Here is a 15,947-nt window from a genome sequence, read left to right on the forward strand (position 1 = left end):
CATTGGCACACTCTCTTTGGCAAGCTTGCTCATAGCTTCAACCATCTCATATACAGTACTGACTTCCATATCTACATTTGTAACGCACACTTGTCTTTGGGCTTTAGGCTCATCTATACAATGACCTGCTTGATTTCTTCCCATATATATCCTAATCCATAGATTACTTAAACTCAACATAACCAAACCTGAACTCTTCTTCCCACCAAACTCACTGCTCTCCCAGTACTCCCTCTCCTGATGAATGACTTTGTTACCTGGATGAGAAACCAAATTCACTTTGGATTTCTCCTGCATCTTCACTTCCTATGCTAATTAATTACCAACTCTTACTGATTTTTCTTCTAAATAACTTTCAAATTATCCTCTTTTCTCCATCTCTATTGCTGCCTTCATCACTTGCCTGGACAACCACAACTGGTTGTAAAACTGGTCTCCCTGCCTCTGATGTGATCCCCTCAAATACACCTTCCACATGGCTACAGAGCCATTAAAAAACAACAGTTGGTATTTCCTGCTTATTTAAATTTCCTAGCGGCTCCACTTTATCCTCATAGGAGAAAGTCCTGGCCTTGCCTCCCTTTCCAGTCCTACTTCCCACCTGTGTTCCATTTGCTCTTACTATACTGAGCTATCTGCAGCCAGCCATCCACTCTACCCTCCAGGTGTTCTCTCAGTTTGGGGCTCCTTGTCACCCCTCATTTGCCTGAGGGATTCCTACTTCTTTTAAAGCCCTTCTCAGGCATTACTTTTGCCAGAGAGAGTAAGTGCTAAATACCCTAAACCCCCTTTCTGTGTTACTTCTATATCTTGTACATATCTCTATTATTGCAGTTATCACATTTATCTTTAAAAAATTTTTGTTTTTTATAATTTTTTTCAACTTTTATTTTAGATTCAGGGGGTACATGTGCAGGTTTGTTACCTGGGTATATCTCATGATGCTGAGGTTTGAGGTACAACTGATCCCATCACCCAGGTACTGAACACAGTACCCAACAGTTTTTCAACCCTTACCCCCTTTCCTCCCTCCTCCAACATTTTTTTGTCTATCTTGTAACTATACAAGCGGATAGTTGTATCTTTAGGGACTAGCACAGAGCAAGGCACGTAGTACATGTTCCATATGTCTGTAAAAGATTCTGAGAAAAGGCAACATCTGATCCAGTGCTGCCATAGCGCTTATATACTTGGAACAGGTAGAATATATGAACAGCTTTTATGAAACAGATACAAGTTGGCAAGGTGATGGGGTGGGGGCAATGGCAGATAAATCTGAATAATAAAACACTCATGAATGACTTGACTACACAAATGAGTGAAATCTGATCAGTGAGGGTTGTCTGTTGAGTCCAGGCTGCCCTGGGTGCTCACTGATTTTGTACTGCACAAAACTATACAAAACAACATGGCTCTTTGTCATTCGATTCAATTTTCTCTCCTTTGCCCCAAAGAAAGCAATAATTACAAAATATAAGACTCTTCAAAAATATTCTACATTAGCTCTGATTTTTCCATTACAGGCCCAGTATGCCTTCAGCCTACTTCCAGTTTATCAGCAGGGAATCTCATTCCCATCTCACTCTATGCATTTTACAGTGTCTCAGTGAACCTTAAGTGAGATGGATGCTACAGGGAATGAATTGTGGAGGGACAAAAACGAGAAACATTAAAGATCACACACATTACACCATCTGTGCCATTTGGTCACATCACACAAAAGTACAACTGCAAATGGGAGAGAGCGCAGAATGAAAACCCTGCAACTTCTAAATTGATACCCAGTATTTGGTATAATCTCACTTTAAGAATACAGGCTGATCACTGATTGACCTCAATTCCTTGATCTGCCTAGGAGGAGTATTGCGATACTTGCTGCTACAGAGCTCAGACCCATACACACTCAATGCTGTTACAGCTATATTCAAAATAGATTAAGTGTTTAATACATAAAATGCTGTGTGGGCCCAAAGTACTCAGGACTCCATGTTGTAGGAATCTGCTATGAGACCTGTCAGGCAGGCCAGGTAATTTACAGCTTGAATTGCTGCAAAAATGTTCACATGCCCAAGAAAGTGATTTTGGATCCTAGAAGAGAAATTCAAGAAGGTAACTGTGTAAGATTTTACCATTTTATTTGTGAGTTGTACTCATCGAAGCTTTTCACTCTCCCACTCAGTATGTGTATCCAATGAAAATAACTTGTGTTCCTGAGCCAGTAATTTAGGCTGTCAGAATGATGCCCAGGATGTTCACACTAGAGAAACTGAGGCACAGAGTAGTCCTATAACCAGCTCAGGGCCCACATTAGGAATTCAATTAACTTGAATTCCAATTTGTGATTCTCAACTATATCCTCTCACCTCATTAATTAAAGTCATGCTCCCTTTTCCCACCAGACAACTCATTTTGATTCCAGGTTTACAGAAACATCCAAAACCTCTCCTTCCTAAATCAGTTCCCAGTTGAGACTCAGGTGCTTCTGTATGCACTGAGCCTGAAACGAAATGGACACCAAACTAGGATGGCCATGAGTATGTGTAGTTGGCTGCTGATCAATCACTTTCTGTAAAGTTTCACTGTTAAAAATATTTATGTTGAATTATGAAAGTGGAAGTGGTTTCCCCTCTAGTTTTTTCCTCACCCCTAAGCCAGTAATTAATTGCCTGTGTATATAGTCTGAACTAGTTGTAAATTCCTACCAATCATAGTTGTTCCTGTAATGCTTTTTCATTTAGTATCTTGTTTTGTCAGCATCCACCCAAATGAGATAAACGGAGACTCTGGAGTCAAAAATGCAGTAAAAGATGCTGGTCTCCACAGTTCTCCTCTACATTATTATAAGCTTTTAACAAGATTCCGGCATAGCTGGAAGAAAGGAAGCGGCCCCACTTTTGTAACAGGAAGTGCACATCTTTATTGAGTTTTGTATGCTCTATCCTTGAGAACAAAGACTGGGACTACCTTAAAGAGACCTACTATCCCAATTCTGGAAGAAAATAATTCAGAAATTTATACCTTTTGCTTATGTGAAATTTTTAGCATCCTCTTCAAAGTAACTGCATCCAAATTTCCTCTGTGGTCTCACATGGCAGTACTTTTTATAAAATGATCTCATAAGTGCAGTGAAAAAAACAACACCTCAGTGATACTGAGCCATAATTTTGTCAATTGTCCATCCTGATTCTAAGCAAAAGGCTGTCATTTTTCCATTAAGAAACAACACTGAGACACAGCAAGGCCAGTTTACTGCCTCAGGTATGAAATAATAGGAGAGGTTCTACCTAGGAGTCAGGTTCTACCTAGGAGTCTGCCACAAAGCTGGTGTTCCCAAGCAGAAGTGACTGTTCCTTGCTGGCCTTAGTTTCCCACTGTGTAGAATGGTGAAGGCCCTTCTAAAACTGGCTTTAGTCTACTATGAGGATATGAGGACTAGTCTACTATGGATTTGGATATGAGGATTTAGTCTACTATGAGGATATGAGGATTATGTGTTTGGTCAGTGCCTACCCAGATTCTTTGAAAGGGAAAAAGCAAGTTAGATTTTATTTAGAGGGCAGAGAAGTTAAGTTCAGGCTTAAATTTATGTTAAGTTTTACTCTGAGAGCAGGAATGGTTAAGTTAAGGGCTGGAGGCCAGCCAATATATAGCCCACAGAGACAGACAATGCAATCTGCTGGGTGGTGGCTCACCAAATGTGGAAGAGAGGATAAAAGAAGATATGGACAAGATGGAAAATGGGAGTTGAAAGTTAAATATTGTTTGGAAATCAATTTGGTTCTTCTTTCACCAAAACATTTATTTAAAAAGTAGGCTGTGCTCACTGCCTCCACAGCTTCCTCCTCCTATTCGTTCTTTAAACTGTGTCTGGCATTCATCCCCATTATTACCAACATTGCATTTTCTTGAGGCTTACAAGAGATTACATTCTTCCCTTCTTCTGAGTCTTCATTCTGCACAAGCCCTCTGCAACCTTGGACTCTTTGGCCTGTAGGGCCCTGCCTTTTGCTACAGATTTTCCAGTTGCTCCTGCTTTGGGTCACTTTAGATGTGTGGGCCTTTTCCCACTTTGCAGACTCTTCCATTACAATCTCATGTAGTCCCACAGTTTCAACTAAATCAAGTCTATGACCACATTTCTAGGCTTGAACTCTCTTCTGAGTACCAAACCCACATTTTTACCTGGATCCTGGGGTTCTCTCAACTTGGCTGCCCTATGGGCATATCCCATTGAGGTCTCATTTTTCTGGCTTTTCTGATTCATATTTCAACTAATGGCATCACCATTCTCTTGGAGGTTGTTCTACCTTGAAATTTTAGCATCACTGCCCTAGTCCCATACTCACCAGACATGGTCAACTGCCTCCCTCAGCTCTTTAACCATCTGCCCCTTCTTTTCCTTTGCCTTCTGTCAGGTCTTATTTTACCTGGACTACTGCAATAGCATAATGACTGGCTTCCTTGCTTCCAGTCCTTCTGACCTCTCTTACAATAGTTGTCACCCAAAATCTTACGTTATTTCTGTTTAAAAATACTTAGTGGCTTCCCACAAAACACAAAATAGTCTAACCTCTTAAGTTCGTCACTCAAATCTCTAAATTTGGTCTCTTATCTCTCCATAGCCTAATTTTCCACTATTCTCTCAATGTACTGCATTTACCACAAAGAATAGCAAAGTGGATACAAAAGGCCCTTTCTTATTGGCCCCAAGAGAAGTGCTAATAACTTCTTTCATTCATTAATCTTCATTTATCTTTACATCTCTGTATACCACTCTGAACTTTCATTATAATCTGTTTTGTTTAAGAGCTATTATTTATGACTTTGTCTTTCTCACTGGAATATAAGCTTCTTGAGGGCAAGGCCTTTGTTTTATTCACATTTATTTCTGTAAACTACAACAAATATCACAATGTTTTATACAGTAAACACTTTTTGAAAGGTCAAGAAATATTTATTGAATGCCAACTATGTACACAATATTATAATAGATGCTAATGATGTAAGAATTAATAAGCCATGGTCCCCGCCATGGAGAAGGTCAGGTATAATAGTGGGGAGATGGGAGAGGAAGCATGTTCTTGTTTAATTATATAACTGTCTCATGATAATGCAATGGTTAAGAAATCCAGTAGGTATAGCATGCAACATGTGCTCAGAAAATTAAAGAAGAAAATTCAGAACTGGATTCTTTAAGAACACATAGGAGCTTTCCAAGTATGTGAAAAGGAAGGAATAACCAACTTTTACTAAATGCTTAACTTTGTGCCAAGTGATGCTCTCAGCACTGTGTGTGTGTGTGTGTGTGTGTATCACTGCATACATATTAACTTCTGTGATTTTTTTACAATGGTTTTAAGAAGACCTGAAGTATTTTTTCCATTTTACAGATAAAGACACTGGATATAGAAAAGGAAAGTAATGGCCAAGGTAACAGCTAATATGTAGCTACAGCACAGATTTAAACCCAGGTCTGTCTGACTTAAAAGCCTAAATTCTTAGCCACTTTGTTAACAGTCCTCACATTTTGTACATAGGAACCACTTGGGGTACTTAGTACAAATGCAGTTTCCAAGGCTTTACTGCCAGCCATTCTGATTCTGTAGGTATGGAATACGGCCAAGGAAATGACATTTTTAATGAGGATCCCTCAGGTGATTCTGAAATAGGTCACAGCAGATCACAATGCAGAAATTCTTTATTGTATTATACTGTCTCCCAGGAGAAGAGCAGTCCAGAGAGAGGAACCAGAGTGTGCAAAAGCCGAGTAGCATTAAACAGGTGCTGTTTATAATTGGTACTAGAGGATGGGACTATAGAGATGACTAACTAAGGATACCTGTTTTAAAGAAGCTTAGTGTCAAATGATTCAAAATCTCTGATTCTTGTTTTTTTAATTGAAAAGATATTATGACATCATTTTTTAACTAATCAAAATAACTGTTACCACCTTAACACAGGAATTATTTGAGTATCACCATTTTGTAGGTCAATTTTCTTAAAGTTATGATCATGTTATTGGCATTCTACTACTTTCATGTGACATTTAGAAAATGTTTTTCATAATTTTATGTAGTCTTCATAATTACCACTTTTAGTAGGTACAAACATTCCATTGGACTTACGAGCCATAATTTATTATATTGATGTCTTAATATAAGGTACCTAGTTTGTTTCCAATTTTTGGAAGTACTTAAATTCTTGAAGCTGTTTGCAGCTTTCTCTCATAATTTTAAGGAAAAACAAAGATGTTTACATCTCTGAAGTAATGAGAAAGAATATCTAAGTGCAGAACCTATCTAAATATGCTCAAGCCAATGCCTAAGGTTAAGAAAGAATACTGAGTGATCTAGAAAAGGTTGAGCAGCAATTTTCCATTATTGTTAATAACAATAATGCATTATTTTATATATACTTTACAGTTTATAAAAGCAGTTTCACTACAGAAACACATGTACTATAACAATCATCTGAGGTAAGTAGGGCAGTTAATATACACTGATGTGAAAACCAAGAGAGGCGCATGACTTGCATAAAAATACACACTGATATCTTCAGAACTTGGACCCAGGTCAGCTGACTCCAAAGCTCTTTATTCAGTGCTGTGATGCCTTTTCATTTAAGACCAACACAAATAATAAAGCTAATCATGTTGAATGAAGATTAGAATAAATATGAAAGAGGAAAACCTTCAAATCCAGGAAAAGTCCTGAGTTAAAACCACTTGCTTTATAACAAAGACAAACATGACACCTTCTATGGACAGAATTGTCTCTCTCCCCCACCTCTTCATATGTTGAAGCCCTAGCCTACAATGTTACTGTATTTTGGAGACAAGGCTAACAAGGAGGTAATTAAGTAAAAAGAGATCATAAGAGTGGGGCCATGATGTGACAGGATTAGTGTCCTTTTAAGAAGAGACACTGGGGTGTGCTTGTGCATGCTTCTTGTGTTTTCTCTCTCTCTCTCTTCCAGCCTCCATAACTGTGAGAAAATAAATTTATCCTTTTCAGTCTATGGTATTTTGTTATGGCAGCCTGAGCAGGATGAGATTTTGATACTGAGAAGTGGTGTGCTGTTGTAAAAATACTTTAAAAGGTAGAAGCAGCTTTGGAATTGGGTAGAGGCTAGAAGAGTTTTGAGATGCATGTGAGAAAAAGCCCAGATAACCATGAACAGACAGTTGCTAGAAATATGGATGCTAGGGGCGATTCTGATGAGGTCTCTGATAGTAACGAGGAACATTACTGGAAACTGGAGGAAAGGCAATCCTTGTCATAAAGTGGCAAAGAATTTAGCAGAACTATGTTTTGTAGAAGACAAAACTTGCAAGAGATGAAATTGAGATTTCTAAGCAAAGTGAAGGAGTGGCTTGGTTCCTCCCGACTGCTTATAGTAAAATGTGAAAGGAGAGAGATAAATTGAAAAAGGAATTGTTGGGCAAAAAGAAACCAGAATGTGAAGACTTGGAAAATTCGCAGTCTATCTATACTGTGAAAAAGGTGAGGCTGGGCGTGGTGGCTCATGTCTGTAACCCCAGTACTTTGGGAGGCTGAGGCGGGTGGGTCATCTGAGGTCAGGAGATCGAGACTAGCCTGGCCAACATGGTGAAACCCTGTCTCTACTAAAAATACAAAAATCAGTAGGTGTGGTGGCAGACGTCTATAATCCCAGCTACTTGGGAGGCTGAGGCAGGAGAATCACTTGAATCCGGGAGGCGGAGGTTGCAGTGAACTGAGATTGTGTCACTGCACTCCACCCTGGGTGACAAAGTGAGATTCCATCTCAAAAAAAAAAAAAAAAAAAAAAAAAAAGTGAAAGCTTGTTCTAAGAGAATACCAAGGGTGTGGCTAAACAACTATTTGGTAAAGAGAAGATGGGTATGACTTACGGACTTAACCAGCCATCTCAACACAAGTCAGGGGTAAGAATGGGATTATACCAGCAAAGACATTGCCAGTTTGAATTAAAAGGGAAAAAGTGGGACAAAATAAAGGAAGGCTACTGAACTTGGATTGTACAGGACTAGCCCACAGAGCTATTTGGCTGCTAACATGTACTATTCTTCAAGGAAAGGGAAGAATGATCCTGAAAGTGATACAGAAACATCAGGGCTGCTTTTGCCACCAAAGGACCAGTAGGCAAGGCTGATCCATCCTCAGTTTCAAAGGGTGAAGTTACCTCTTGAGATCTGGTAGGCCAGGATAACCATGACCAGTGCCTCAGTATTGGCTGCTATGCGGAGCCACGGTGGTGATGCTGCCACTCCAGTGGGCTTGCAGGGGAGAATATCAAATCAAAGAGGATTATTCTTGGGCCGAAGATTTAATAGAACTTGACTTGCCAGGTTTCGGAATTGCTTGGGATTTATCACTCCTTCCTTCCTTCTGATTTCTTCCTCTTGGAATGGGAATGCCAATCCTATGCCTGTTCACAGTTGTATTTTGTAAGCATGTAACTTGTGGTTTCACAGGTTCACAACTGGAGAGCCTCAGGACAAATCATACCTTGAATCTCACCCATATCTGATTTAGATGATATTTAGATGAGACTTTGGACTTTAGAGTTGATGCTGTCATAAATAAGAATTTTGGAGCTGTTGGGATGTGTTTTGCATGCTATAAGGACAGATATTCTGAGGCAGGGTGGGTTAGAGATAGAGTTCTATGGGCTAAATTATGTGTTCCCCATCACCAATTCGTATGTTGAATCCTTAACCCCCAATGTGAGACAGTACCCATAAAGAGGTAATTAAGGCTAAATTAGGTCATAAGCATGGAGCCCTGATACAACAGAACTGGTGTCCTTATAAGAGATACCAGTGCATAGCCTCTCCCTTGCACTGTCTTCCTTCCTCTCTCCCTCCCTCCTTGCCATGTGAGGACACAAACAGAAGGTGGCTGTCTGTAAGCCAGGAAGAAAGCCCTCCCCAGAAAGCAAATAAGCTGAAACGATGAACTTGAATTTTTTAGCCTCCAGAAATGGGGAAAATAAATTTCTGTTGTTTAAGCCATACAGAATATGGTGTGTTGTTATGCAACCTGGGCAAACTAAAATAACATACAGTTAGCACTCTATGACTGCAGTGGATTTGGTATTTAAGGAGGAGGGGTGGTATCCTTTGGCTTTCAAATTGCTAAATTCTATCATTGATTTTTTTTTTTTTTTTTTTTTGAGATGTTGTCCCACTCTGCTGCCCAGGCTGGAGTGCAGTGCCTCAGCTTACTGCAACCTCCACCTCACGGGTTCAAGCAATTCTCATGCCTCAGCCTCCCGAGTAACTGGGATTACAGGTGCCCACCACAATGACTGGCTATTTTTTTTTGTATTTTTAGTAGAGACGGGGTTTCACCATGTTGGCCAGGCTGGTCTCCATCTCCTGATCTCAGGTGATCTGCCTGCCTCAGTCTCCCAAAGTGTTGAGACTACAGGCGTGAGCCACCACGCCTGGCCTACCATTGACTTTTTGTTTGCAACATTTTAAAGAACTTTTAGTCTCTTCAAGAGACAGTTACACTCATTAGACTATTCTAAATTCCCTTATGGGAAGGGAATTTAATAAGACAAACAGAAAAAAGTTGTTTGTGTGGGCCAACTGGTAGTGTCTTTTGCTTTTCTCTGCAAAGGCAGGGTTCACAGAGCCCTGACAGTTTATTCCTCTAAGGTTGTACAATCAATTGGGCACTTCTGGAAATACCACAGGGTCTTAAAAGAAACATTTATATTTAGTATTTAGTGTAAAATATCCTTTTCCAAACCTGCCAACAACTCTACTATATAACCACTGGCCACCTGTTCTTTGGAGATTGGTTTGACATCATTATAAGCAAAGAAATCAATACCAGACCACTGATTTGGGAAAGAGACAAGATTGCAAGGCAATAATACATAAAGTTAGTCAAGCCCTACCTCTCAATTGTTTTGAAAGAACAGATAGATAGTTCAATGTCCCTTTCTGAAACAGGTACTCATCCTGCATTGGTGATTTTGCAGCAATAAGGGCCCAAGATAGATAAGGCACCATAACCTCAATTTATAGAACAGGTCTTAAGTGCTATGTAGAATCTCAAAATGCCTTTTTAAACTCATCAGTAATGTATTAACTTGAATCCAGATCCCTTCCTTACAGTTTACCCTCAGTTTAATTTAAAAAGTGTGGGCTGGAGCACACGATTACTCTGCCAGTGACATCAGACAGTCAACTGGTGTAGATACTGTAACTGCAGAGGGCAGCTAGCTGAAGGTCTGTTTCAAACACACATTCTGTCTGGATAGGGAAGGCCAATCGTTTACCTTATCCGTTAATTTGCTAAGATACCATCTGGTCTTTCTAAGCCAAATTAACATGTAAAAGTCATTTAGATATGTTAATTGCTTTTGAACCAGTGAATAGAATCAGTAAAAAGGGACTATGGGAATGGAGAACACTACCTTAAGTTTACACAGGGCTTTGTGTTTTTCAAAAACCTTTCACATGCATTATCTCACTTGATCCTACCCTCACTGTAAACATGTGAAAGAGGAGGAAATTGAGGCTCAAAGATCGTTGCTCTCTTAAAGTAACCTAGGGAAGAAGGTAGTGGGTAGTGAATAAAATGAACACTTATTAGGGACATTTTGTTCTCTTTTAACCAAACAATAGCTCCATAAGATGCGTGCCATTATTGACAAAGCTACTAAGAGGCAGAACCAGAATCTGAACCCAAATCTTTTGGACTTCAGAGTCCACACTTTATTTATTATATTGATGAAACCTATGGCTTTCTGTTACAGTGAATGTAACTGGGCAATAATTCTTGACGTCAAGAGTTTAGCTGTCTTGAAGAAGTGGGTTATCTGAAATAAGCAATCTACATGTAAGAAATTGATAAGTGGTACAATGGACAAAATTTCTGTGATTAAAACTCAGCTCTGGCAGGGCCTGGTGGCTCATGCCTGTAATTTCAGCACTTTGGGAGGCCGAGGCGGGCAGATTGAGACCACCTGGCCAACATAGTGAAACCCTGTCTCTACTAAAAATACAAAAATCAGCCGGGCGTGGTGGCCCACGCCTGTAGTCCCAGCTACTCAGGAGGCTGAGGCAGGAGAATCGCTTGAACCTAGGAGGCAGAGGTTGCAGTGAGCCAAGATGGCGCCACTGTGCTCCAGCCTGGCAACAGAGGGAGACTCCGTCTCAAAAAACAAAACAAAACAAAACAACAAAAAACTCAGTTCTACTACTTGCTAGCTGTGTGATCCTAACCAAGTCAGCTTACTTCTTGGAGCTTCATTTTCCTCATATGTCAAATGGAGAAAAATATCTTAATCTCATAAAGTTGATGTGAAGATTAAATTACATAACAAAAATAAAGTTTCAGGCACATCAATAAACATTAGTTATCCTCCTCTACAAAAATGTTTCTCTAGGGAGCAAAGGAGTTACAGAGAAGAGGTAGACAAGCATTTCTTAGCTGGTAGAGAGTAAAGTCAGAAACACAAACCATGTATGGTGGCTCATGCCTGTAATCCCAGCACTTTGGGAGGCCAAGGTGGGAGGATCACTGGAAGCCAGGAGTTTGAGACCAGCCTGGGCAACATAGTGAGACCACCATCTCTACCAAAAACAAAAAAATTAGTCATGTGGTAGTGCACAGCTGAGGCTGCAGTGAGCTAGGATCACGCCACTGCACTCCAGCCTAAAAAAAAGACAGAAACATGCAGTGAAAGGTACATAACAGACCTCGTATTTATATGTAGCACTTGCAAAAAGCAAAGCTCAAGGGTTACCTACTTTTTTTTGAATACAGGGTCTCACTTTGTTGCCCAGGCTGTAGTGCAATGACCTGATCATGGCTCACTTCAGCCCTGGCCTCCTGGGCTCAGGTGATCCTCCCACCTCAGCCCTCGTGGGTGGCTGGGACTACAGGCATGAGCCACCACATTTGGCTAATGTTTTTCCATTTTTTTTTTTTGTAGAGACAGGGGTTTACCATGTTGCCGAGGCTGGTCTTGAACTCCCGGGCTCAAGCTATCCACCTGTTTCGGGATCCCAAAGTGCTGGGATTACAGCCATGAACCACCATGCCTGGCCAGGTTACCTACTTTAAAAAGAATTCTTTGGCCGGGCACGGTGGCTCATGCCTGTAATCCCAGCACTTTGGGAGGCTGAGGTGGGTGGATCACCTGAGATCAGGAGTTTGAGACCAGCCTCAATGTGGTGAAACCCCATCTCTACTAAAAATACAAAAATTAGCTGGGCGTGGTGGCAGGTGCCTATAATCCCAGCTACTCAGGAGGCTGAGGCAGGATAATCACTTGAACCTGGGAGGCGGAGATTACAGTGAGCTGAGATTGCACCATTGCACTCCAGCCTGGGCAACAAGAGCGAAACTCTGTCTCAAAAAAAAAAAAAAAGACTTCTTTGACTTCTAGAGTTTGGGTTAAGGTACCTCCAAGATCCCATAGAATTCTTGTTTACTTCTATCTTTGCATGCAGTACACTGTTGTAATTCTGTTAAGTTACACATCTGTTTTCTCTAAATAATAAATAAGCCCCCTGCTTAATCCAGCATCTGGTAAGAGGTAGATGCTCAATAATTTGCTGAATGGAGGAATGAAGGAAAGAAAGGAGAAAAGCAGAATGAATGCATCCCAACAACAACGTACTGGTTAAGAGTTAACATGAGATTTATAATATTTTCTTACCTTGACTGCATAGTTATTAAGTGGATCTTTTGCATATGAAGCAGTATAGTAAACTGCATCACCTGCTTCACAACATGGTTTATCGCTGGTTAGCCTGAAGTCTGACCAGCTGTCCACTCCAAAACGGAGCTGGTCTTTCTGCCCAGCCATGAAAAGGTCTTCGCATTTAACAGCCAGTTTCTTCAAGGCATCTGTATGAAGGCTTCGGATTTTACCCACTACTTCCTCCCGATTCTCAAGTCCTCGATAAAGTGCTTGTCTCTGCGGCTTCTGGATGCCTCGGCCCTGTCTGCAAGAGGGCCCACGCCGGCTAGAGAGGGATTCCATGCTGTTGGAAAATCTATCCTTAATACTGAGAGTGGTTAAGCTGGAAATGCTGTTTGCTGCTGAGGGGACAGGTCTCTCCTTGCATAACGGCCTTTCCAAGGAGTCGTAAGACTCAATGTCCAGTCCTTTGAGTTCATAGCTGATGGAAGAACCAGCACTGCTAGCATCCCAGTTGGGGTCGATATCATAGGTGGGATTAGCCATGACACAAAGACTACTTTCCATGGATTTCTGGAGGTCCTTGGAGATTGGCTCTGTATTGGCTCTTATGATCATCTTCTTTGGCAGTGGGGGAGGTGTAGGTTGGGAAGCATTGGGTGCTTCTTGGTCTGTTTTCCCTCCAAAGGCAATGGCATCATCCACAGCTCCCTTGGGCTGTCGTGGCTGCTTGGGAGGTATCATGGCTGCTCTAGATTGCCCTGTATTGTTTTTAAAGCAACAAAAAGGAAAGAGTAAACTTTTCAATCTCATTTTATAACTGAAACTTGAGCAGAAAAGAGTAAGGTAACCATGGGAATGTAAGAATAAGTCAACTCTTTAGTTCAAAATGGGAAAAGAGAACAACCAAAGAACAAATACCTAAACATTGAAGTATCCAAGCCTTGGTGGGAACAATAAATATGCATAACGTTTTGGCTCTGTCCAGGAACAGGGCACTGGTTTGGGTGATGAGTTTTGTTTTCAAAAAGGAAACCAGATTCTCCAGTCCTACCCTTCAGAGTGCTGTATTCACCACACCAGAATATTAAGGAATGACAGACACTCAAATATACTTGTATTGTGACAGAGTAGAGATGATAGCATTATGGATAAAGAAAATACTTGGGAGCATTATTACAAACAGAATTGAAACTAGCAATGTGACCATTAGACAGGGGCTCCGAAGATAGTATTCTGTTCTTTTTATTCCAAAGTTACATTGTATTGCATATAGTACTTGTCAGATATATAACATTTTCCAACACATGAAAACAATTTCAAAAGCCATGATATTTATTTTACTATAGAGATGGATTCTGACATTGCTTAAACTGGTCTACATATAAGATTCCTGTGATTGTCGTAAGGGGAACAGTGTATATGAGCAGTCAACTTCTGTTCTGAACACTAATTCCCAAACTCTTAATGTGATTCTCTTTTATTTTGGTGGGCATATACATTGTGATTTGACAGATACAATCTTTCAACATCTTTTATAAGCCCTAGTTAGAGAACAATTCATCTCTGCTTAGTTTCCAGCATTTATGATTAGAAAAAGATAAAACACATGTGTGTTTGAATACACCTTCAGGACTTATTGTATAACAGAGAGAAAACGTTATTTTTTAAAGACAGAGAAATATACCCAAAACTTCCATAAAGGCTATTAAAATTAGTCTTGTTATTAAAATGAGGTCTCTACTCAAGATCTTAAGACTTATAAGGCTCTGTTATGGGTTGAATTATATCCCCCCAAAAGGTATGTTGAAGTGCTAACCCCTGGTACCTATGAATGTGACCTGTCAGATGTCTTTGTAGATTTAATAGTTAAGATGAGGTCATTAGGATAGGCCCTAATCCAATATGACTGATGTCCTTATAAGAAGGAAAAACACCATGTGAAGACAGGGACAGAGAGGGAAAACACCACATGACATTGGAGGCAGAGTCTGGAGTGACACAGGTGCAGACTAAGAAATACGGAGGATTGATGGCCACTACCAGATGCCAGACAAAGGCAAGACAGGAATCTACCCAGTGTCTCAGAGGGAACACAGACCTGCTGACACCTTGATTTCAGACTCCTAGTCTCCATAACTGTGAGAGAATATATTTGTGTTGTTTTAAGACACCCATTTGTGGTACTTTTTCACAGCAGCCCTAGGAAACTCATACATTCTCCTACTGATGTTCATATAGAGTAAGAGGTGCTGGATGGGGCTGAGGATGATAATGAATAGGGGTGGTGGTTTTGTTTTGTTAAAATCATGTCCTTGCAGCATGTCAATGGTAAGCACTGATATAATCTGGGATTGTAATAGTAAGTGTTGCTTATGATAGGGATAAGTTCTGAGAGAGTTAGGCAATCTCATAATTATGCAAAAATCATAGAGTGTACTTACATGAACCTAGATGGTACAGCCTACTACACACCTAGGCTATATGGTATAGCCTACTGCTTATAGGCTACAAACCTGTACAACATGGTACTATACTGAATACTGTGGGTAACTGTAACACAATGCTAACTACTTCATATGGTTTGGTTGTGTCCCCACCCAAATCTCATCTTGAATTCCCACATGTTGTGGGAGGGACCCAGTGGGAGGTAATTGAGTCAGCACAGGTCTTTCCCATACTGTTCTTGTGAGAGAGAATAAGTCTCATGAGATCTGATGGTTTTAAAAAGAGGAGTTCCCCTGCACACGTTCTCTCTCTTTGCCTGCTGCCATCCACATACGATGTGACTTGCTCTTCCTTGCCCTCTGCCATGATTATGAGGCCTCCCCAGCCATGTGGAACTGTAAGTCTAATAAACCTCTTTCTTTTGTAAATGGCCTGGTCTCACGTATGTCTTTATCAGCACTGTGAAAACGGACTAATACAGTAAATTGGTACCAGTAGAGTGGGGTGTTGCTGAAAAGATACCCAAAAATGTGGAAGCAACTTTGGAACTAGGTAGCAGGCAGAGGTTGGAACAGTGTAGAGGGCTCAGAAGAAGACAGGAAAATGTGGAAAAGTTTGCAACTTCCTAGAGACTTGTTGAATGGCTTTGACAAAAGTGCTGATAGTGACATGAACAATCAGGTCCAGGCTGAGGTTGTCTCAGATGGAGATAAGGAACTTGTTGCGAACTGGAGCAAAGGTGACTCTTGTTATGTTTTAGCAAAGAGACTGGCAGAAATTTGGCCCTGCCCTAGAGATTTGTGGAACTTTGAACATGAGAGAGACGATTT

At 40.6% G+C, this 15,947-nt stretch overlaps 1 protein-coding gene across 1 annotated transcript in view; it reads right to left on the bottom strand.

Annotated features, from left to right (window-relative positions):
- Positions 1 to 15,947, bottom strand: part of PEAK1 (pseudopodium enriched atypical kinase 1) — a 137,103-nt gene that overhangs the window by 12,071 nt on the left and 109,085 nt on the right. Inside the window, exon 4 of the mRNA XM_023197636.2 lies at positions 12,685 to 13,430. Within this exon, the coding sequence (XP_023053404.1) occupies positions 12,685 to 13,430 (746 nt within the window). The remainder of the gene's footprint in view (positions 1 to 12,684; positions 13,431 to 15,947) is intronic.

The sequence above is a fragment of the Piliocolobus tephrosceles genome, chromosome 6, assembly GCF_002776525.5.
Source record: "Piliocolobus tephrosceles isolate RC106 chromosome 6, ASM277652v3, whole genome shotgun sequence".
Lineage (NCBI taxonomy): Eukaryota > Metazoa > Chordata > Mammalia > Primates > Cercopithecidae > Piliocolobus > Piliocolobus tephrosceles.